General features: G+C 47.5%; 1 protein-coding gene across 1 annotated transcript in view; it reads right to left on the reverse strand.

The window, feature by feature from the left end:
* Positions 1–23145, reverse strand: part of ttn.2 (titin, tandem duplicate 2) — a 260191-nt gene that overhangs the window by 195414 nt on the left and 41632 nt on the right. The window contains 13 exon segments of the mRNA XM_079665865.1: positions 8114–8164; positions 10055–10441; positions 12125–12313; positions 12854–12979; positions 13196–13480; positions 14528–14759; positions 15229–15397; positions 15474–15615; positions 17964–18224; positions 19197–19457; positions 19920–20180; positions 20476–20739; positions 22642–22902. Coding sequence (XP_079521991.1) covers positions 8114–8164; positions 10055–10441; positions 12125–12313; positions 12854–12979; positions 13196–13480; positions 14528–14759; positions 15229–15397; positions 15474–15615; positions 17964–18224; positions 19197–19457; positions 19920–20180; positions 20476–20739; positions 22642–22902 — 2889 coding nt within the window.

The raw sequence follows: 23145 nt of genomic DNA on the forward strand, positions 1-23145 counted from the left end.
GCATCTCAGTGACCTCGAAAGCTATTTTCAAATCATCATGCTCCTGCGTGACGAAGTCCACAGCGCACTCCTCATAAATACTCGGCAGCACGTTCAGAGATATGATCATGCTTTTGTTGTCGGCCGTGTACTCGGGAATGGTGATGATCTTAATTTGCCTCTCAAATTCTTTCACATCGCTTTCATCCAACTCTACTTCGAGCAGAATCTCCTGAGGGGAAGTAGAACGAGAGGAGTCATCGTCCTCAACGTCAAACTCCATCACATGCTGATGGGTGACATTAGGGGGGGCCGGCATGAACCTGACCTCCTGTGATACGACTACAACTAAAGCAACACTTCTAGCTTCCCCAACGTAGTTCACGGCCTCGCAGATGTATTCCCCCTGATCAGCTTTTGTGGCATTGTGAATTGTTAGCGAGATGCTATCACCATCTCTCTCCAGTTTGACTCTGTCGTTGGCCAACAGCTGGTTTCCGTTGCAGAACCAATTCACCTGAGGGGAAGGCAGGCCAAACACCTCAGCGTAAAACGTTAGAGAGTCATTTTCAAACACTCTTTTCTTGACGAGAGGTTTGAGAAAGGCCGGAGGGATTCCCTGCACTTTCTCCTGAAGGCTTGACAGGCCTAAAGGTCCCAGTCCCTTGGTGAGGTATAGGTTGTCATCCACTGTCTCAATGCCCTCATCACCGGGAGACATCAGGAACTGCATTGGTGAGAAAAACCTCTCGCTGGAGCCTCCTGTCGAGGGTCGCTTATGATCCATGGGGGAGAAGGGGTATTCCTTAGGGGTCCTAAACCCACCAGAAGTATCCGAACTTGGAGTTTGAAAGGACATGTGAGACTTGGGGGTTTGGAAGGACTCTGCAATTGGTTGCGAGACCTCAGTGGAAGAGCCTGGGGTGTAGAACCGCTCGGCCATCTCGGCTAGGTCCTCACTCACGGTGCTGCCGATCTCTATGGACATCTCAGACTCAGGGGACAGGGGTCTTCCCCAGTCGGTTGGAGGGTTGTAAAAGTCATACACAGCACCAAAGGTTACCTCCTCTTCCTCCATTGAGCCAGCTGCTGCTGCTCCTCCAGCTTCAGCTTTGTCCAAAACTCCTTCCTGTAAAGATGCAACCTGCCTTTGAGGTCCCTCAGCAGCAGCTGGAGCTTCCTCAAGAGGTTCAACACTGTTGCCTCCTTTAGGCTCGACAACAAGTGTTGCAGGTTTTGGCTCCATGACTTCAATCCCCCCATCCTCACTCTTGATTTGTACATGAGGCTCAACTTCATCCCCAGCCACTTCTTCTGCCACCTCTGTCACGTCAGCCTGGGACTCTGGCATACTGAGGAAGACACCACTGTCCAAGGAGGGCTCGCCAGAAAGTAAATTACTGTCAACTCCAGCCTCACTGTGAGGAGAGGAAGACCCTTCTACTGCAATTTGTTTCTCATGTTTGAGAGATTGAGAAATGGTTTTAGGCTTGACGGCTTCGTGAACTGGAGCTGAAGTCTTAACAGCACGTTTTACTGCAGGGACTTTATCCGGCTTGAAAGGGAAAAAGCTGCCAGTTTTGTCAAATGTACGCAGAGGCTGATCCCTCAGCATCTCCATTTCACATGCCTCCACTTGTTCTGTTAATGGAGCTGGTTTCTGTGCTTTAGGCCTGACCAAGTCGAGAGACTCCTGTACATCTTCCACAAATTGTGTGAGTTCACCATGGCTTTCTGCTGAAACTGCACCGTGTTCAACATCCCTAGATATCCCAGAGATCTTGCGTTCTTTCTGCAGAGAGGAGGTTGGATGGGAGGTCTCTGGTGAGTCAGGAAGAGCTTTGGGAGAACTGGGATTTCCTGTCATAGCAGTAGCAAGACTAACTCCATCTTCTGCAGGAAGGGTGCCAATGACTTGTTCCTGCTGGTCAAGGGAAATGGTCACTGCGGGTATGAACTCTTCAGGGAAATGTGTTGCCTCTCTCTGCTCCTCAGGAGAGCTTTGGGTCTGTAATGTAACTGGCGATTCCGACTCAAAAGCTTGTTTAATCTGAGAGACTTTTATAACAGCAGCCGAAGCCTGCAGACCACATCCGGATACACTTGGAGGCTCTCTGGAGATACTAGGTCTGGATTTTGGGGCTTTGGCCAACTTTGATGGAGCTTGTGAACTCTGAGCGTTAGTGTCTTTAGTGTGAATGGTAGCATCTTTGGTTGAGCCAACAGGAGACCTCCTTACTGGAGTAAAACCAGCGCCCTCTGCAAATTGCACAGGTTCAGAGATGCCTGTGACCACAGCCATGTTGCCCTCAGAATAGCTGATATTCTCAAATTCGCTGACAGCGTGAGGAGCTTCCCCAGGCGTATCAAATGAGAAAGTGAATTTGTGTTTGACAGTCTGAGATGCACCCTCGTCACTTGGCAATTCTGAGATTTTTTCCGGGACCTCCTGAGGTTCGTCCTCTCTGATTTCCTCTCTCATCTCAGGGAGCGGCGTGGCGGCGGTGATTCTGATTTCTACAGGTGAGGAGCTAAAAGACTCCTCCGAGGAGCGGCGTTTGTGGATCACCGCTTGAGGCACCTGTAACGTCGCTTTTCCTGAATCCATGAAGGTCTTAAGTTCTGCTTCGATAAAGCTTTCCTGGGTTTCTGCACCCTCCGTAACTACCACTTCCTGTTTGGCCACTGACATTCTCTTCACCTTTTTGTCAGAGATTTCGAGAGTGCCGCTGCAGATGGATTTGCCATGTTTATTGGTTATGACACTGTCGTATGTCCCCTCGTGGTCTGTAGTTGGATAAAAGACGGTGAGCTTTGATGTGTTAGATTTGCTCATGATATCATAGTCAGGGTTGTGGGATAATTGGTGTCCGTCTTTGAGCCAGGTGACGGTGGGCAGAGGGTCACCCTGGAACTGGCAGGTAAACTCTGTCATCTCACCAATTTTTACTTGAGCCGAAGATATTTCTTTCACAAATACTGGACGGGATCCTCCGGCACTTGTTTCCCTTTCCTTCATCCTCTTAAACTCTTTCAAATCTGCCTCATCCTGGACTCTCCTCTCGTCCTTCTTGATAGCTCCGAGTTCAATGCTTTCTTCACTCATGTCTCCACCCTGTTTTGACCTGCTTACTTCCTCTCTTTTAACACCTGCAAAATCCTTCTGTTGTCTCCGATCGCTGCTCTCTCTGTTAGTTCCCGTCTCCTCTCTCATCGCCCTCTCCTCTTTTACATCTGACTGGAAACGTTTGCTGATGGATTTATCTGCAGTCTTTGCATATTCCTGCCTGCTCCGACTCATCTCTGCATCTTTTCCCACTTCCTCCTGTGGAAAGCGTCTCCCGAGTGGTGAAAACTCTCCTGAAGGCTTATCTGGGCTCTCAAATGGCACAGTAGCAGTTTGGGTTGGAGAGTATCTCTGAACTGGTGAAGCTCCCAGACCCATTCTATCATCTCCTTTGGGCTGGGGTTGCAGACTTCTTATGGAAGAAGACTCACCAATAGTAGCTTGCTCGTACCCGGCGGTCGTTGTTGACGAGGCTCCACCACCAAGAGTTGGAGGTGGAAGTTGACTTGAATGACAAAGGACACCATGGGACAGCATCCCAGAGCCAGGCTGTTTTCCTTGATTGTCCAAAGACCACTCGGACTCCAGTTCAGCTACCTCCTCTTGCTCAACACCATCCTGTTGCCACTTCAGGATGCGCTGAGCAAGTGCTTCCTCCTCACTAACAAAGTATTCACTATCCCTTTGCAGCCTGGTCTCCCGGCCCTCTGTAGGCAGAGCCTCAGCAGGCGGCCACTGCAGACTCTCAGCCAGCTGATCTTGGAAACCGGCGGGAACCGTCTCGCTCTGGAGGAACTTCTCTTTGGCTGTTTTGCCCGAGGAGGTTTTCCTGCTTCGGACCACTTCAGGTTGAGGAGCTGATTCCCTTCCGACGTCTGTGGTCTTCTCCGCCTGGATCTTAGAGTAACCCTCCTCCCAGTCGGACTCCGGCTTGGCAACTTCCTCTTGTTCCATCAAAACGTTCTCCTGCCACTTCATTATCCGCTGATTCAGAGCCTCCTCTTCACTGACAAACTTCTCACTTTCACTCTTCAGCTCGGATAAGTTCTCTCTCGACAGCTGGAGCTCACGTTCTTCTGTTGTCCTCTCAAACAACATCTTCTCTGCTCTGACTTTAGTTCTCGGTGATGCTCCTACTTCTACGGCTCTTCCTTTTATTCTGGGAGACTTTTGTGCCATTGAAGCCTCAATTTCCAACTCTCCTTGTCTGGATTTCATTCTGGCTTTAGGCGAGGGGGCAGAGGTTTCGTCTGGGCTCTGCTTAGGGGACTTTGGTGCCGACATGTCAGCATGTTCTACAGTCACTCTCTTATCCACTGCCTCCAGATGGGGGTTCATGTGCCCTTCAGGCTCCATGTGCTGTGTCTCTGCAGGTAGGTCCGTTTCAGGTGTCTCTTCCTCTAACATTCGCACACCATGCTGCCATTTCCTGATCCGCAGGGCTAGGAGTTTTTCCTCACACTGCATCCTCTCTTCATCCAGGCTCTTCTCATAGTGAGCCCTCAAAGACTCCCCTCCAGACTCCTCTTCATATTGCTCACCTGTTTCTGGTGTTGCACCTGTACCAAGGAACCTCTCTTTGGTAGTTTTGGCCTGCCTCAGCCTGGGTGATTCTCCGAGTCTGTCCTTCGCCCGGGCTTTTGCTCTTGGCGACAACTCCACTTCCATTTCTGCTCTTGCTTTTATCCTGGGAGATGTTGGTGCCAGCATTAGGTGTGCCCCTACTTCTTCTGATTCGGCTTCTGCTGTGGCACACATTGCTGCTTCGTCTCCTCTGGCTTTTACTTGAGGTGATCTGGGTGCTGTAGCTTCAGGATCTACCATCCTTGCCTTAACTCTGGGTGATTTATGGAAAGATGAGGTTCCACTTTCTACAGTTACTGATTGTGTCGCTTCCTGTTGGGTGTGAATGTGCCCCGCTGGCTCCATGTACTGCATCTGTGCAGGGGTTGGCAGAACACTTTCAGGGTGAAACGTCTCCTCGTCTGCCATCATACTCCCTTGCTGCCATTTCCTGATCCGCAGGGCCAGGAGTTTTTCCTCACACTGCATCCGCTCAGCGTCCAGGCTCTTCTCATACTGCTCCCTCAAAGACTCCCCTCCAGACTCCTCTTCATATTGCTCACCTGTTTCTGGTGTTGCACCTGTACCAAGGAACCTCTCTTTGGTAGTTTTGGCCTGCCTCAGCCTGGGTGATTCTCCGAGTCTGTCCTTCGCCCGGGCTTTTGCTCTTGGCGACTGCATCCTCTCTTCATCCAGGCTCTTCTCATACTGCTCCCTCAAAGGCCCCCCTTCACCCTCCTCTTCATATTGCTCACCTGTTTCCGTTGTGGATCTATCTCCAGCGGATGCTTCTCCACTGAGGAACTTCCCCCTGCTAGATGTGTCTGTTTTTGTCAGATCAACAGATCCACTGCTTTCGGTGTACGTGGATGTTCCAGGGAGCGCTAACCCTTCAGAGTATTGGACTTCAGGGTTACGTTGCTCGACCTTTGTTGACTCCATATTTTCCTCCGTAACTACGCCGTGACGTTCACTTAACATTTGCTTGTATCTAGCTTCTGCCCGCGATTCCAAAAACTTCTCAACCTTTTTACCCTGCCGTGTGTCACCTGATCTCCTTTCTGACACCATGGTATCCAACAGCTCACCTTTCATGATCTGAATGGCCCTGGTTCTGGTTTGAGGCTCAAATGAATGCCTTGAACGCGGCTTCGACGGATCCCTGCTTGAGCTTCTACTTTTAAACTCACTCGGACCCTCCCCCGAATCGAAGGGTCGGTTGAATTGCTGAACATCGGGCAGAGAGGCCGGTTTCACCCTGAGCCTCTCTACGTAGTCGGCGTAACTCGACTCGCTGGCGACTGACTCTGACTCAAACTCAGAAGAGGACATGGTGGAGATAGAAAGCCTCTTCTTCTGCTTCACAGCTTTTTGGAGCGTTGTAAGTTTAGTCCTCACCTCGTTGTGAAGACTCTCTGTGTCACTGAACCTGTCGCTGTACCTGTCGCTGCATCTGTCACTGAACTTGTCACTGAACCTGGCCCCGGTGCGCCGGTCGCAGTAGATATCGCTGAACCGATCGTTAAAACGCTCGGACCTGTCAAACATTGGGGGAGGAGACGGGGCGCGCTCTGAGGCGGTCTCCAAACGTTTGGACTCTTTCTCTGTTTCCTCTTTTTCTTTCGTATGAGAACCAGATTTGAAGTAAACTGTACGCACCAGAGAGTCCACAGAGCGAGAACGCCTCTGATGAACTTTAGACATCTTGTCAAACGGAGACCCAACGCACCTGAGGTCCACCCTGAACTTCCTCTCTTTCCTCTGCTCGGCCATGGTTTCTGCACTTTCATGGGCTTGTGCAGAACGTTTGACAAAGCCCAGGTAGTTAGCAGACTGCTCTTCCCTCAGCGACACTAGAAGTGATGCTGTGGACTCGGCAGAACCCTCTGAGTTTATCGCCATTACCTTATAACTGCCCGAGTCCTTCTCTCTGATACAATCGATAACCAAACTGGTCGTGTGCAAGTGCATTTTGCTCTCAGTATCGACCCTACGCCTACGATCTTTAGGGATAGATTTATTATTATGAAACCAAAGGATGGTGGGTTGAGGACATGCAACCAGCTTACACCTTAACTCTACCGGTTCTCCCTCTAGGACTGATTGGAATTTAAGTTTTTTGGTGAATGAAGGTTTGATGTTCTCCGCCCAGGAGCTAATGGAGGAGGTTCTGCTGGAGCAGCGGTTGGCCGACACCATGCCCTGATCGGGGAAGTCTTCTGTGTCGGAGAAGGCTCCTCTCAGCTGCCGGGTGGCGGTAAGTTCGCCGCCACTCTGCTGGGTTCCCTCTTTGTGATAAAACAGCTCTGCAAATATAAACACATCGGTCAGAACAGCGGCCTCGGGGGGCAAAACGAGAGAAAAGGATTTGAATGAATCAGTAATGGAAATATTAAATGCATGCTGGGAGTCACAATGCCATAAGAAATAATTTCACTCACCATATTTGTTCGAATAAACGCAAGACTTGATTCTTTTTATTAGAAACCTTCAGGAAGTTTTGATCCTTCGTCTGTGGAAATTTCTTCAAAACATAAATTATTTTATTATCATTAAAAAGCATTTTCTTTCCAGGACTGGCTGCTTACATTCGATAGTTTTTTTACTTTTTGATAGTTGCTTTGGCTTTATACTAGAATGTTCCTTACCTGACTTGCAGACAGGAGAATAAACGCCCTTTCTAATCCTTAAGCTTGTGAGGAAATAAATGCACAGGTATGTGTGCGAGGCAAAGCTCTCACATATCTTATATTCCAAAACAAATGAAGCTGTAAAATTGGGTGAGAAGGCGTTTATTCGAACTAATATAGTTTACTGGTGTTATTTATTGCAAACCACAGGAATCACATCCCACTATCTGCAAGCCAGGCTAAGAAATATTTTGCAGGAGGACGGTGTCAGTTCCAGATGCAGTGAACCTCCATATCTTTTAAAGGGCAAAGCAAGTCCGGAAGCCTTAAAAGATACGCGCCCTGCGCCTTCCTCTGGGAAAAGATCAGAAGAACCTTCATGCCAAAAAGAGAAACGTTTCTTTGGATGCAAAACGCAAAGGAGTCAAAAGAAACTGGAACAAGCAAGTTTGATCAGGGCTCTCCTGGGGGGAACCATGACACATGATCAGAACAAGAACAGGAAGAAGAATACAGAGTTTATATCAAAACACATGAAGAGGACATGCTACTGTGGAAGACCTTTAAAAAAGGGACAGTTCAACTTAAGGACATGTTAGGAAACTCTGAAAGCAGTCTGTGGATGCAGGCCGACTATAATCCAAATAACCCTTTAAACATGCATCGGTTTTTATCTCCACTTCTCAACATTTTACTCGCTTTAAACGTCACCTGAAAGCTTGGTTTGAAGTTCCCTGCCGACAGACACTTTTGAAATAAATCTTTATAAAGAGAAATCTAGTCAAACTGTCCTGAATGTGTACACCAAATGCTCAGGTGTGATAACTATCTGGAGCCTTTATCCAGGAAGGTGAGGAATCTGACGTGGCCTTACCTTTGACTTCTTGCTCGATCTTGGCTTCGATCTGCTCCCTCACGTGAGTCACTGTGGGGGGAAGAGACGACGTTAGTTCACATTTATCTTAATAACTGCAGTGGGGGTCTGAAAAACATTTCCTGTCACGTGTTCATTCCCATAAAGAAGAACCGGATTTACACATTGATTACTTTTTCTTTGGTGGACTCGACAGGATTCTCCTTCTGTGTTTGGGCTCCGTGAGTTGAGTCTGATACATCAACCCAGAAAGTAAAGCTTGATATCTACTGAGAGTACATCTAAATCCAGTTACATTATAGAAAATGTATTCTTGGTCATAGAAGCTATACTTTTACAAAATATCGTACAATGTGTTGGAGCGCTAGCCAATAGGAGCGCGAGTGTTCCATAGTGATGTCACTATGTGCCGGAAGTAAACTAATAGACTGGAGCCAAACACATAAAGCAAATACATTTGAGTCCACCAGGTCTGTGACTCTTACTGGGTTTTAACTAGGGCTGCTCAATTCATCGTATTTTAATCGCGATTACGATTATGGCTTGCAACGATTACGAAAACAACGTAATCGAAATAAAACGATTATTTTTTATTATTATTATTATTACTTTTTTTTTTTCTTTTGGTTTTTCAGTTGAATTATACTCAAAGGTCAGGGTAATCTACTGTTAAAAACATACTGTTCACATTTTTTCTCCAATAAATTGATGTTTCAAAGTCAATGAATAATCGCATTTAATAATCGCAATTACAATTATTGACCCAAATAATCGAGATTATGATTTTTGCCATAATCGAGCAGCCCTAGTTTTAACCTGCATGTTTTTGGGCAAAGTGAGAAATCAAACACTGTAAGAAACACGGTGGAGTATTACGGACGGGAACACAGGACGGGGATACAGAAGGGTTTCCTGCAGGACGGAGGAAGGTTATAATCAAGAGTCTCATGCAGTTTCCCTGAGCGGGAGAGGGAGTGAGGACGGAGGAAGAGGAGGAGTGAGGAGGAAGGTGGAGAGGTGACTATCCCGGGATTCAAACACACAGTGAGACCTCCGTCAGGGCGGTGGGTTAGTCAGAGCTGGGGAGGGATGTCCCGACAGATCGCTGTTCACACCGGATGGGATACCATGGCGTAGGTGTTTTTAAATCATCGGAGGGGCAGTTAAAGGATATTTTAAGCTCTTTTTAAAAACACATTTTTGCAGAGTGCTTCGGTTCATCGTGGACAATAAGGAGGGCAGATTCATCTCGCAGGAAGAGGATCTTAAGAGGAGGGTTAGGAAGTTCATTCGTTCCTTTGCACAATTATGTCTTTCTATTAATGAATGTCTATTTTAGAGACTATTTGATGTTTCTTTATCTTAATGTATTGTATTTTGGATTGATGGAGGAGCCTGGGACTTCAGCTGTTGTGTATATGACAATAAAGCTTTGAACCTTTAATAGATCAATAATGTGGTTTCTGATGCTAGGATCAAATCAGGAGGATTCAAACATATGTATGACGCTTTTTAAGTATTTATTTGGCAGACGTGTTCAGGACGTCCCTGGAGGTGTTGGAGGAACGTTAATCTCACAGGAAGAGGATCTTTCTAGGAGATATAGGTTTAGGAAATGAATTTGTTAGATTGCACGATTCTGTCTTTCTATCAATGTCTATTTTAGGGACTATTTGATGTCTCTTCTTATTGTTAATAATATTGTATTTACATTGAAGGAGGAGCCTGGGACTTTGAAACTTGAATAGATAAAAGTCAATAATGTGCTTTCTGATGCGACAAGGATCTAATCATTTAAAACACATTGAAGTCGCTCTTTATTTGGCAGACGTGTTCAGGACATCCCTGGTAGTGTTGGAGGAACTGGAGGAGGAGCGTTAATCTTGCAGGAAGTGGATTGATTTAACAAAGGAAGTCTGGCTGCATCCATCCCACCGTTACCTTCTTCTTCTTCGTGTGCGGTGGTAACGGTGAGCGTGGCGGTGCAGACGACCTCCCCGGAGGTGTTTGCGGCGCTGCAGGTGTAAGCTCCGGCGTGTTCTGGGAAGGCGTCCACGATGAGGAGCATGGCGGTGTGCGTGGCCTCGTCGAAGTGGAACACCACGTTCTTGGTGGGCAGCACCGGGCTCCCGTTGTGGAACCAGCTGATCTCGGGCCGCGGCGTGCCAGAGACGCAGGCGTGGAAACGAGCGACCTCGCCGTGCGGCACCGAGCAGCTGCTGATCGGCTGCAGGAACACCGGCTTGTGGCCGAGAGTCGGCTTCTTTACGGAGGAGAGGCTGGTGGAGAGGAGGCGCTGAGAGACAGAAGACTCTCGCTGTCGGTCGCCTGAAAGAAGACCGCCGAGGAGCATGAGATTATTGCATCTAGATTCATCCCAGTCAGCACAGCTTAAAACCAGTCTGAAACCAGTCTGAAACCAGTCTGAAACCAGTCGGAAATCAGTCTGAAACCAGTCTGAAACCAGTCTGAAATCAGTCTGAAACCAGTCTGAAACCAGTCTGAAATCAGTCTGAAACCAGCCTGAAACCAGTCTGAAACCAGTCTGAAACCAGCCTGAAACCAGTCTGAAACTAGTCTGAAACCAGCCTGAAAGCAATCTGAAACCAGTCTGAAACCAGTCTGAAACCAGTCTGAAACCAGTCTGGAACCAGTCTGAAACCAGTCTGAAACCTGTCTGAAACGAGTCTGAAACCAGTCTAAAACTAGTCTGAAACCAGCCTGAAACCAGTCTGAAACCAGTCTGAAACTAGTCTGAAACCAGTCTAAAACCAGTCTGAAACCAGTCTGAAACCAGTCTGAAACCTGTCTGAAACTAGTCTGAAACCAGTCTAAAACCAGTCTGAAACCAGTCTAAAACCAGTCTGAAACCAGTCTGAAACCAGTCTGAAACCAGTCTGAAACCAGTCTGAAACCAGTCTGAAACCAGCCTGAAACCAGTCTGAAACCTGTCTGAAACCAGTCTGAAACTAGTCTGAAACCAGTCTGAAACCAGTCTGAAACCAGTCTGAAACTAGTCTGAAACCAGTCTAAAACCAGTCTGAAACCAGTCTGAAACCAGTCTGAAACCAGTCTGAAACCAGTCTGAAACCAGCCTGAAACCAGTCTGAAACTAGTCTGAAACCAGCCTGAAACCAATCTGAAACCTGTCTGAAACCAGTCTAAAACTAGTCTGAAAACAGTCTGAAACCAGCCTGAAACCAGTCTGAAACCAGTCTGAAACCAGTCTGAAACTAGTCTGAAACCAGTCTAAAACCTGTCTGAAACCAGTCTGAAACCAGTCTGAAACTAGTCTGAAACCAGTCTAAAACCTGTCTGAAACCAGTCTGAAACCAGTCTAAAACTAGTCTGAAAACAGTCTGAAACCAGCCTGAAACCAGTCTAAAACTAGTCTGAAAACAGTCTGAAACCAGTCTGAAACCAGTCTGAAACCAGTCTGAAAACAGTCTGAAACCAGTCTGAAAACAGTCTGAAACCAGCCTGAAACCAGCCTGAAACCAGTCTGAAACCAGTCTGACACCAGTCTGAAACCAGTCTGAAACCAGTCTAAAACCAGTCTGAAACCAGTCTGAAACCAGTCTGAAACCAGTCTGAAAACAGTCTGAAAACAGTCTGAAACCAGTCTAAAACCAGTCTGAAACCAGTCTGAAACCAGTCTGAAACCAGTCTGAAAACAGTCTGAAAACAGTCTGAAACCAGTCTGAAACCAGTCTGAAACCAGTCTGAAAACAGTCTGAAAACAGTCTGAAACCAGTCTAAAACCAGTCTGAAACCTGTGTGAAGCCTGTCTGAAACCAGCCTGAAACCAGTCTGTTTTACATTTGAGTTGCTTCTGGGAATTAAAAAAAGAGGAAAGCAGTTCTGTGATATTGTTTGCAACACCACAGAGAGAAAAGCAACTCAGAGAGGCAGAAGTGCCTTTTTTTGACCCGTTGGCATGAAACAAGTCAACTCTAATGCGTCTTTAAGCCCTAGTCTCTCCAAGTGAACCCCTCCTGGTCCCAGACTTACCGTCCAGGCTGAGCGCGGCGCTGCAGGACACCGTCCCCGCTGCGTTGGTCGCCCGGAGGCTGTACTCGCCCTCGTCCTCGGGGTAAACTCTGGAGATCTCCAGCTGACAGCTGTCGTCAAACTGAGACATTCGGAAGAAGTCCGACTGCTTGATCTCCTTCTGTCCGTGGAACCAGCTGATCTTCACGTCTTCGAAAAGCAAAACATTCATGAGGTTATTGTTGTGTCAAATGTTCATATAATCATTTAAATAATATATATAGATGATATCTTGTACTCTGATTGCCCCTTTACTCGTTTAAATAGTATTTGTAGTCCTACATGTGTTTAACAGAGGCATGTATTCAGGGTTTACATTTCAGGAGGGTGAAGGTGGATCTGCAAATGGTTAAGGACTGGGGGCTTTCACAGTTTAATGATGGGATGTGTAGGTGATGAGAATGTAACGGTGGGACCAGTTAGATGTTTTCCTGTAAACTGTGAGCAGAACCTCTCTCTCCTCTGAGGGTGAAGCTGCTCTGTTCCTGCATTTCAGATCCATATCACTTTATATTCACTTTCTTTATTAAATATAACACAAGACAAACTTTGAATCATTTATCAGTTTCTCTTGAGATACCTCCACAGTTATTATCAGGGACGTTCAACAAACAGCATTTAGCAATAACACGGAGCTTTAAGGACGTTAGTGACTTTAATCTGGAGACTTTTCCCTCGTGTTCCCCTCACCGTCTCCTCGCACTCGGCACTGGAAGCGTGCCGGCTCTCCCTCGCGGGCGGAGGTGCTGCTGATGGGGCTCATCACCACCGGGGGGGCCACGGTGGCTGCTGAGTCCGGAGACACAACCTCCGACACTGCACACACACAGACACACCTGCGTCAACATGTGTTCACACGCTCTGTTTCCTGCACCTTCAGACTTCACTTTCACTACCCTACGTAGATATGATCAATTCATTTCTTACTTTAAAAGCTAAGTAACTGTATATCATTTTAATTGTATCTTTAATTGTATACATCTCTAATCTGTGTGAATCTTGTCTGAATATACACTACACTCCCCGCCTCACCTTCCACGTGCAGCGCGGCCGTGCTGCTGGCGGCTCCGTACTCGTTCTTGGCCTCACAGTGGTACACAGCGGCGTCCTCGGGGAAAACCTCGATGAGCAGCAGCGAGTGCTCGGCGCCGTCGTGCAGGAACTTACACTTGAAGCCTGCGGACAGCGCCTGGGAGTTCTTGAACCAGGACACCTGCGGAGCCGGGACCCCGCTCACCTGCACGGAGAACCGGGCCGGCTTCCCCGCCTCCACAGACTGAGGCTCCATGTGGCGCTGGACCTGAGGAGGCTCCGGGACTACAGGAGGAACAGAGAGGAAAGTATTATTCAAGAGTTCATGAGCCAGGAAGAAAGAGACTTATTTAAACTAACAATAATTATCAGAAGTGGGAAGCATCGGAGTACAAATACTTTGTGAACACGACTTTTTACTTTGACCTCTTACATTTTGAACACAAATACCTGTAGGACCAGGTGTACTTCTCCTTGAGTACAGGATGTGTGTACTTGTACCTGAGTTCAGGATGTGTGTGCTTTGATTTGAGTAAAGGATGTGTGTGCTTCGACTTGAGTACAGGATGTGTGTGCTTCGACTTGAGTACAGGATGTGTGTGCTTCGACTTGAGTACAGGATGTGTGTACTTCGACTTGAGTACAGGATGTGTGTACTTGTACCTGAGTACAGGATGTGTGTACTTCTACCTGAGTACAGGATGTGTGTAATTCTACTTGAGTACAGGATGTGTGTACTTCTACTTGAGTACAGGATGTGTGTACTTCTACTTGAGTACAGGATGTGTGTACTTCTACTTGAGTACAGGATGTGTGTACTTGTACCTGAGTACAGGATGTGTGTACTTGTACCTGAGTACAGCATGTGTGTACTTGTACCTGAGTACAGCATGTGTGTACTTCTACCTGAGTACAGGATGTGTGTGCTTCGACTTGAGTACAGGATGTGTGTGCTTCGACTTGAGTACAGGATGTGTGTGCTTCGACTTGAGTACAGGATGTGTGTACTTGTACCTGAGTACAGGATGTGTGTACTTCTACCTGAGTACAGGATGTGTGTAATTCTACTTGAGTACAGGATGTGTGTACTTCTACTTGAGTACAGGATGTGTGTACTTCTACTTGAGTACAGGATGTGTGTACTTCTACTTGAGTACAGGATGTGTGTACTTGTACCTGAGTACAGGATGTGTGTACTTGTACCTGAGTACAGCATGTGTGTACTTGTACCTGAGTACAGCATGTGTGTACTTCTACCTGAGTACAGGATGTGTGTACTTGTACCCGAGCACAGCATGTGTGTACTTCTATATGTTCTCCTGCTGGACTCACGGTTGACCCGGAGGTTCATGGTGGTCCGGTTCTTCCCGGCGATGAAGGTGTATTCTCCGGCGTCGCTCCTGAAGGTCTCCGTCACGGTGAGGCGGTGAACCCTCCGGATGCAGGCGTAGTTGAAGCGCTGCTCCACAGAGAACTGGATCTCTACTCCGTTCCTCAGCCAGCGGCCCTCCACCTCGTCCTCGTTCACCTCCAGCTCAAAGGTGGCGCGCTGCTTCTCCAGAACCTGCAGGCGGGAATCAGTTTGGATTGATGTATTATTTACTGTTTCTTGTTTCAGATCCAAGTAACGCCATGTTGTTCTTTATTCCTCAAAGATCTTCCCAGGAGCGTTCTTCTACTTTAACATGCTCCATGATTACTTTCCTTTCACATTGTGATTCGTTTATTCTCAGAGAATTTCCCGGTTGTTCATTTTGTTATATTTGCTTATTTTTTATTCTACTTAATTACTGCTAAACTCTCAAAGAAATGCTCAAAATATTCCAGTGAATTGGATTTCATATCAGAGAATAATCACATTCTTTTCTCAGAACTTGATGAACAGAATAGATTGACTCCTAAATCTATCACTGTAATCTTGTAAATGGTCAGAATGATTATCTGTCCTATCTCTGAGACCCCCTCTCTGTTCCTGAGAGTTTCCTCTTTCTCTTAATTAATAGATGTAATCATGAGTGAGTGCCCCCCCTCACCGTGATCTCCCTCTCGGGGGGTTCAGAGATTCGGACGTCTCTCCCCTCCACCACCAGCTGGGCTCTGGAGACGCTCGACCCGGCCACCACAGAGAACTCTCCGGCGTCCGACATCCTGACCGACTGGATCATCAGCCGGTGGACAAACTTCTCCGCTGTCACCGAGAACCTGAACGCACCACGGAGACTCGGGTTAACAACACGCTCTGAGTCAGAGGTTAGGATGTATTAACTCTCTCTCTCACCTGTCCTCCTGCTCCAGCTCCTGGCCGTTCTTCATCCAGACCACCTGCACGTTGGGCTCCGAGATCTCACACTCGAACACGGCCTTCTTCTTCTCCGTGACCTTTATGTCTTTGATCTTCTTGGTGAACTCAATCACTCGAGCTGAGACACAGGAGGGTTCACGATTACTTCAATGCTATTATTATTATGATGAGGTTTTATCTGTTATTTTATTTATTTATCTAAATATTCTATTCTATGTTTGAACATTCTGGTCCCTGCCTTAAATTCTCATCACCTACACATCCCATCATTAAACTGTGAAACCCCCCAGTCCCTAACCATCTGCAGATCCACCTTCACCGTCCTGAAACGTACACCCTGAACACATGTCTCTGTTGAACACATCCCTGGGCTCACCTTCCACGTTACACTTTTTAACTAAATAACGACTTCAATCTCAGTGTTTTTGGTGTTTGTGTCTCAGAGCCCTCCCTCCGACTCAGGCTGTCAGAGCCCTCCCTCTGACTCAGGCTGTCAGAGGGAGGGCTCTGACAGCCTGAGCCCTCCCTCTGACAGCCTGAGTCAGAGGGAGGGCTCAGGCTGTCAGAGGGAGGGCTCTGACTCAGGCTGTCAGAGGGAGGGCTCAGGCTGTCAGAGCCCTCCCTCTGACAGCCTGAGTCGTGGGGCTCAGGCTGTCAGAGCCCTCCCTCTGACTCAGGCTGTCAGAGGGAGGGCTCAGGCTGTCAGAGGTCTCTTTGCTCTCCACTTAAATCACTTCTTTGATCACTCTATACCCCCTCTCTATACCCCGTCTCTATACCCCCTCTCTATAACCCCTCTCTATACCCCCTCTCTATAACCCCACTCTATAACCCCTCTCTATAACCCCTCTCTATACCCCCTCTCTATAACCCCACTCTATAACCCCTCTCTATACCCCCTCTCTATACCCCCCTCTCTATACCCCCTCTCTATACCCCCCTCTCTATACCCCCTCTCTATACCCCCTCTCTATACCCCCTCTCTATAACCCCCTCTCTATACCCCCTCTCTATACCCCCTCTCTATACCCCCTCTCTATAACCCCCTCTCTATACCCCCTCTCTATACCCCCTCTCTATAACCCCCTCTCTATACCCCCTCTCTATACCCCCCTCTCTATACCCCCTCTCTATAACCCCCTCTCTATAACCCCTCTCTATAACCCCTCTCTAGACCCCCCTCTCTAGACCCCCCTCTCTAGACCCCCTCTCTATACCCCCCTCTCTATACCCCCCTCTCTATAACCCCTCTCTATACCCCCTCTCTATACCCCCCTCTCTATACCCCCTCTCTATATCCCCTCTCTATACCCCCCTCTCTATACCCCCTCTCTATACCCCCCTCTCTATACCCCCTCTCTATAACCCCCTCTCTATAATCCCTCTCTATAACCCCTCTCTATAACCCCTCTCTATACCCCCCTCTCTATACCCCCTCTCTATACCCCCTCTCTATAACCCCCTCTCTATAATCCCTCTCTATAACCCCTCTCTATAACCCCTCTCTATACCCCCTCTCTATACCCCCCTCTCTATACCCCCTCTCTATAACCCCCTCTATATCCCCTCTCTATAACCCCTCTCTAGACCCCCCTCTCTAGACCCCCCTCTCTATACCCCCCTCTCTATACCCCCCTCTCTATACCCCCTCTCTATACCCCCTCTCTATACCCCCTCTCTATAACCCCCTCTCTATACCCCCTCTCTATAACCCCTCTCTATAACCCCCTCTATATCCCCTCTCTATAACCCCTCTCTAGACCCCCCTCTCTAGACCCCCCTCTCTAGACCCCCCTCTCTATACCCCCTCTCTATACCCCCCTCTCTATACCCCCCTCTCTATAACCCCTCTCTATAACCCCTCTCTATAACCCCCTCTCTATAACCCCCTCTCTATACCCCCCTCTCTATACCCCCCTCTCTATAACCCCTCTCTATACCCCCTCTCTATACCCCCTCTCTATAACCCCCTCTCTATACCCCCTCTCTATAACCCCTCTCTATAACCCCCTCTATATCCCCTCTCTATAACCCCTCTCTAGACCCCCCTCTCTAGACCCCCCTCTCTAGACCCCCCTCTCTATACCCCCCTCTCTATACCCCCTCTCTATAACCCCTCTCTATAACCCCTCTCTATAACCCCCTCTATATCCCCTCTCTATAACCCCTCTCTAGACCCCCCTCTCTAGACCCCCCTCTCTAGACCCCCCTCTCTATACCCCCCTCTCTATACCCCCTCTCTATACCCCCTCTCTATACCCCCCTCTCTATACCCCCCTCTCTATAACCCCTCTCTATAACCCCTCTCTATACCCCCCTCTCTATACCCCCTCTCTATATCCCCTCTCTATACCCCCTCTCTATACCCCCCTCTCTATACCCCCCTCTCTATACCCCCCTCTCTATAACCCCTCTCTATACCCCCTCTCTATACCCCCTCCCTAGCAGCCCGTCCCCCGGACTCACCCTCCACGTAGAGGCTTGCGGAGCAGGAGGAGGACCCGGACACGAAGCTGTACTCCCCTCCGTCTCCAAAGTGCACGTTCCTGATGCTCAGGGAGTGAGAGAGCTGCCGGGTCCTCACAGAGACGCGCTCAGACGACTTCACCTCCACGCCGTTCTTCAGCCACTGGTAGCTCACGCTCTCCTGGTTCACCGTCACCTCCAGGGTGATGGAGTCCCTCTCCTGAGCCCTCAGGTCCTTCAGCATGGAGGTGATGAGCACCGCTGCAGGGGGGGGGGGACGGACACGGACACTTAGTACTTCTTTATATATCTACTGCAGGGGGGGGGGGGACTTAGTACTTCTTTATCTACTGCAGGGGGGTGGGGGGACACTTAGTACTTCTTTATCTACTGCAAGGGGGTGGGGGGACACTTAGTACTTCTTTATCTACTGCAGGGGGGGGACACTTAGTACTTCTTTATCTACTGCAGGGGGGGGGGCTTTTAAGTGTTTCTTGTGAACGTCACACAGAAACCCTAAGATCAGGATGTTTAGGCTCCTCTGTTACGCCCGGTGAGAAAGCACTTCCTGGTGTTTTATATGTTGAGTGATTTGAAAGAGGATGAGGGCCACATTTGGAAACGTTTGAGATCTGACCAACATTTTTAAATAATTTGAGTTTTGAGAAAAAAGTCAGAAATATAAGGAAAAAAATCAGAATTTTGAGATTTTTGGGAACATTTTTACTTAAAATAATATACGTTTTTTCTGACATTTTTAAAACAGTGAGATTTATTTGACTTTCAGAAAAAAGGTAAAAACGGTTTTTTTCAGAATTCTGTGAAAAAAAGGCAGAATTATTACTAATTTCTCAAAACTTAGATTTTTTATACTTTCTTCTCAAAAATTGCAAAATTCAGACTTTGTTTTATCTCAGTATTCAGCAAATTAAGAGTTAAAACCATTTTTTTCCCTTAATATCTCAAAATTCAGTTTTCTCTAAAGAATTCTGAAAAATACATATTTTTTTAATAAATACAATTTTCCCAAAAACTTCAGAATTCAGATTATTTTTCTTAGATTTCTGACTGTTTTTCCCTCAAAACTCAATTTATTTAATTTTTTTCTTCAGATCTCCAACATGACATGTCTAGCTCATCCTCTTCCGTTGTTAAGGGTGACAGTACATTCTGACTGCCAGCCTCTCTCTCCTCAGACTCTATTGATTCCTTTAGATTGGATAAGAGTCTTACGGGTGACGGTGAGCTTGGCGGACACTCGGTCGTTCCCACACACGAACGTGTACTCGGCGGCGTCTTCTCGGCTCGTGTTGGTGATCTTCAGCTGGTGGAGTTTCCCCTGGACCACGATCCTGAACTTGTCGCTCATCTCGATTACCACGCCGTCCTTCAGCCAGGTGGACGGCACGTTGAAGTGAGAGACCTCACACTCGAAGGACGCCGTGTGCGTCTCCGGCACCGAGACGCTCTTCAGAGGCTTGGTGACTCTCAGGGCTGCAGGGATAACATAACAGACGTCACGTAGAGGGAATCTGTATCTCTACTAGGGCTGCACGATATTGGAACAAACTGACACAGCGATTGGAAAAAGTACAGGAATTGAAGACGAGATAGTTTCTTTGTGACCCCAAACCATCCCTTCTTGAACTTTAATGCTTTACAACTAGTATCTTTTTAAACGATATTTAACCGGATTAAGGATTTTAGTCACGGACGTCTGGATCTTCAGTTATCAGAGCAACGAGCTGAGCTAGCTCGGTTAGCCTGCTGCGATCTGATCTAGACTGGTTGTGATTGGTGGTTTGCTGTGCATGCAGAGCCTGCAGGTCACTCACTCAGGTACCTTTTCCTTTTGTAGCAAGCAGCAAAAGAAATGTAACATGGCGTGTTTGAGTTCATCTGCCCGCTTAATATCGCACGTCCTAACTCTGTTACTATAATAATAACAACAGTTACCCTCCACGGTGAGCGTGGCGCTGCACTGCAGGTGTCCCACCACGGCGCTGTACTCCCCGGCCAGGCTCTGGTCCACGTTCTGCAGAACCAGCTTGTGAGCTTTCCTCTCCGACAGGATCTGGATCTTCTCGCTGCTCTTCAGCTCCGAGCCGTTGAAGGTCCATCGGACCGGGATGTCGTCGTGAGACAGACTGAGCTCGAAGGAGGCGGTGCCGTCCAGAAGAGACGTCACGTCCTTTATCTTCTTCACGATCTTAATGGCTGCAGGACACAAAGAAGGTTAAAACAGATCAACGCTAAACTCTGGGGCAAATCAGAGCTCCTATGAAGATACCTGTTCCTGTGGGCTTTGTTACCATTAGCAGATCTCATGGACAGTAGATATTATTTGGAATGTCGTAAATTAGAATATTTATATTATTATTAGCATATTGTAATTTTTTTAAATGTTACTCAAAAATACAAAGAAATACAAAGAAATAAAAAAGAATGAATAATAATATAATAATTAAAAATATAAATTAGAATCCCTCATAAGATACCCCGCCCCACTCACTCTCCACGTTGAGCCGGGCGTTGGCCGACAGCTTCCCCAGCTTGAAGGAGTAGACCCCCTCGTCCTGCGTGCTGCAGCTCTTCACCCTCAGAGTGTGCACGGTTCCCTCGGAGGACATCTGGAACTTGTCGCTGTTCTGCAGCTCGACTCCGTTCCTGATCCACTGCGAGCCCTTCACCCCGCTGTGCGTCAGCTCCAGAGAGAACACCGAGTCCTGGGTCTCCGTCACCGTCTGGTTCTTCAGGGTCTTCTTCATCTTCACCGCTGCAGGTCAGGAACACAGAGACCATCAGGAACACCACCAGGTGGCACCAGAGGGACACTACAGTCCCCTCAAAGCAGCATAACACCAGGAACCACACGGCACCTAGAGGCTTTCAATATTCCTAAAGTCACACTAAATGTTTTACTGTTAATCCACTACGCTCCCAAACTCTGGCAAATTCTAGAAACATGTGTATTATTACTAATAATATAAGAAAATGAAGCTCTTAATTAGCAATATCCCACTTTTACTGTCTTTCTATTTTATTAATTTCTTCTATTTTGTATAATTGTTCTATTTACATATTTTTGTTGATTCATTTTTTAGTTTATTATATTTATTATTTCTTCCAATTAATAATATCTTTATATTTTTATTTGATGTGCAGATGAACTGCAGGGGGCACCAGAGGGACACTAAAGACCCTCAAAGTAGTCAAAAGTATATATTTTTACATATTTTAAGTAAAGACACATGTGGTATTTTTCATCCCAAGTTGTGGCACTTTTATATAAATAAATAAAATGATAATATTTGTAGGTAAAAACCCTGAAGAAAAAAAAAAGTATTATTTTTATTTCGGAATTCTGAGATTTTTGGCAAAATTGTAAAACATTTTTTTTTAAGTAAAGATTTTATCAGAATTTTGGGGGAAAAGTCAGATTTTTTCGACTTTCAGAAAAAAATATATATTTCTGAATTCTGACTGTTTTTCTCAAAATTCTGATAAAAATATTTGTATTTCTAGTTTCGCTTAAAATCTAATTTTCTTCCCAACATTTATTTCCTTTGTTTTTATATTTTCCCCACATCTTTTGTTGTTGTTGTTACTCACCCTCCACCCCCTGTTGTTGTTACTCACCCTCCACCCCCTGTTGTTGTTACTCACCCTCCACCCCCTGTTGTTGTTACTCACCCTCCACCCCCTGTTGTTGTTACTCACCCTCCACCCCCTGTTGTTGTTACTCACCCTCCACCCCCTGTTGTTGTTACTCACCCTCCACCCCCTGTTGTTGTGGTTGTTACTCACCCTCCACCCCCTGTTGTTGTTGTTGTTACTCACCCTCCACGCCCTGTTGTTGTGGTTGTTACTCACCCTCAACCCCCTGTTGTTGTTACTCACCCTCCACCCCCTGTTGTTGTTACTCACCCTCCACCCCCTGTTGTTGTGGTTGTTACTCACCCTCCACCCCCTGTTGTTGTTGTTGTTACTCACCCTCCACCCCCTGTTGTTGTGGTTGTTACTCACCCTCCACCCCCTGTTGTTGTTGTTGTTACTCACCCTCCACGCCCTGTTGTTGTGGTTGTTACTCACCCTCAACCCCCTGTTGTTGTTACTCACCCTCTACCCCCTGTTGTTGTTACTCACCCTCAACCCCCTGTTGTTGTTACTCACCCTCTACCCCCTGTTGTTGTTACTCACCCTCAACCCCCTGTTGTTGTGGTTGTTACTCAACCTCCACCCCCTGTGGTTGTTACTCACCCTCCACCCCCTGTTGTTGTTGTGGTTGTTACTCACCCTCCACCCCCTGTTGTTGTTGTGGTTGTTACTCACCCTCCACCCCCTGTGGTTGTTACTCACCCTCCACCCCCTGTTGTTGTTACTCACCCTACACCCCCTGTTGTTGTTACTCACCCTCCACCCCCTGTTGTTGTTACTCACCCTCCACCCCCTGTTGTTGTTACTCACCCTCCACCCCCTGTTGTTGTTACTCACCCTCCACCCCCTGTTGTTGTTACTCACCACCTTTTAATCTTTTCACCAAAAGTCTCAGATTCCTGACTTTTTTCTCTAAACTGAATTTATTTGTACTTCCTGTTGTTGTTACTCACCCTCCACACTCAGGTTGTTCTTACTCCCCCCCCCCCCCCCCCCCCTATCTGTTGTTTTTGTAACTCACCCTCCACCGTCAGGGTGGCGCTGGTCTTGGAGCTGGACACCTGGTAGCTGTACTCCCCCACGTCCTGCGGCCTGGTGATGAAGATGAGCAGCCGGCGGACGCAGCCCTTCGTCTCGCTCGTCACGTTGTCATTGAAGTCAACCGGCTGACCTTCTCTCAGCCAGCTACCTTCAGCTGAGGCGTTGGCGACCTCGCACTCCAGCGCCGCCGTCTGCGACTCAGCCACCGTCACGTCCTGCAGAGGCACCGTGATGGCGCCCCCTGGAGGAGGAACATGGAAACACAGGGTCAGGACTCAGCGGTTTCTCTTATCAGGGGGGTATACTACGAAGCAGGATGTTCTCTTAGCGGCTAACTTCAGGTAAACTCTGGGTTTCCGGTCCTACGAAGCTGGTTCTCTTTTTAGCAGGCTAGATCTCCATGGTAACTGATGCTGAGCGGCTAGCCTGCCCCGGAGCAGGTTAGGTTGCAGGCTAAGAGCTCAACTCAGTGAAAGAACTGCCT

Source organism: Notothenia rossii (genome assembly GCF_949606895.1).
Source record: "Notothenia rossii genome assembly, chromosome: 2".
In the NCBI taxonomy this organism is placed as follows: domain Eukaryota; kingdom Metazoa; phylum Chordata; class Actinopteri; order Perciformes; family Nototheniidae; genus Notothenia; species Notothenia rossii.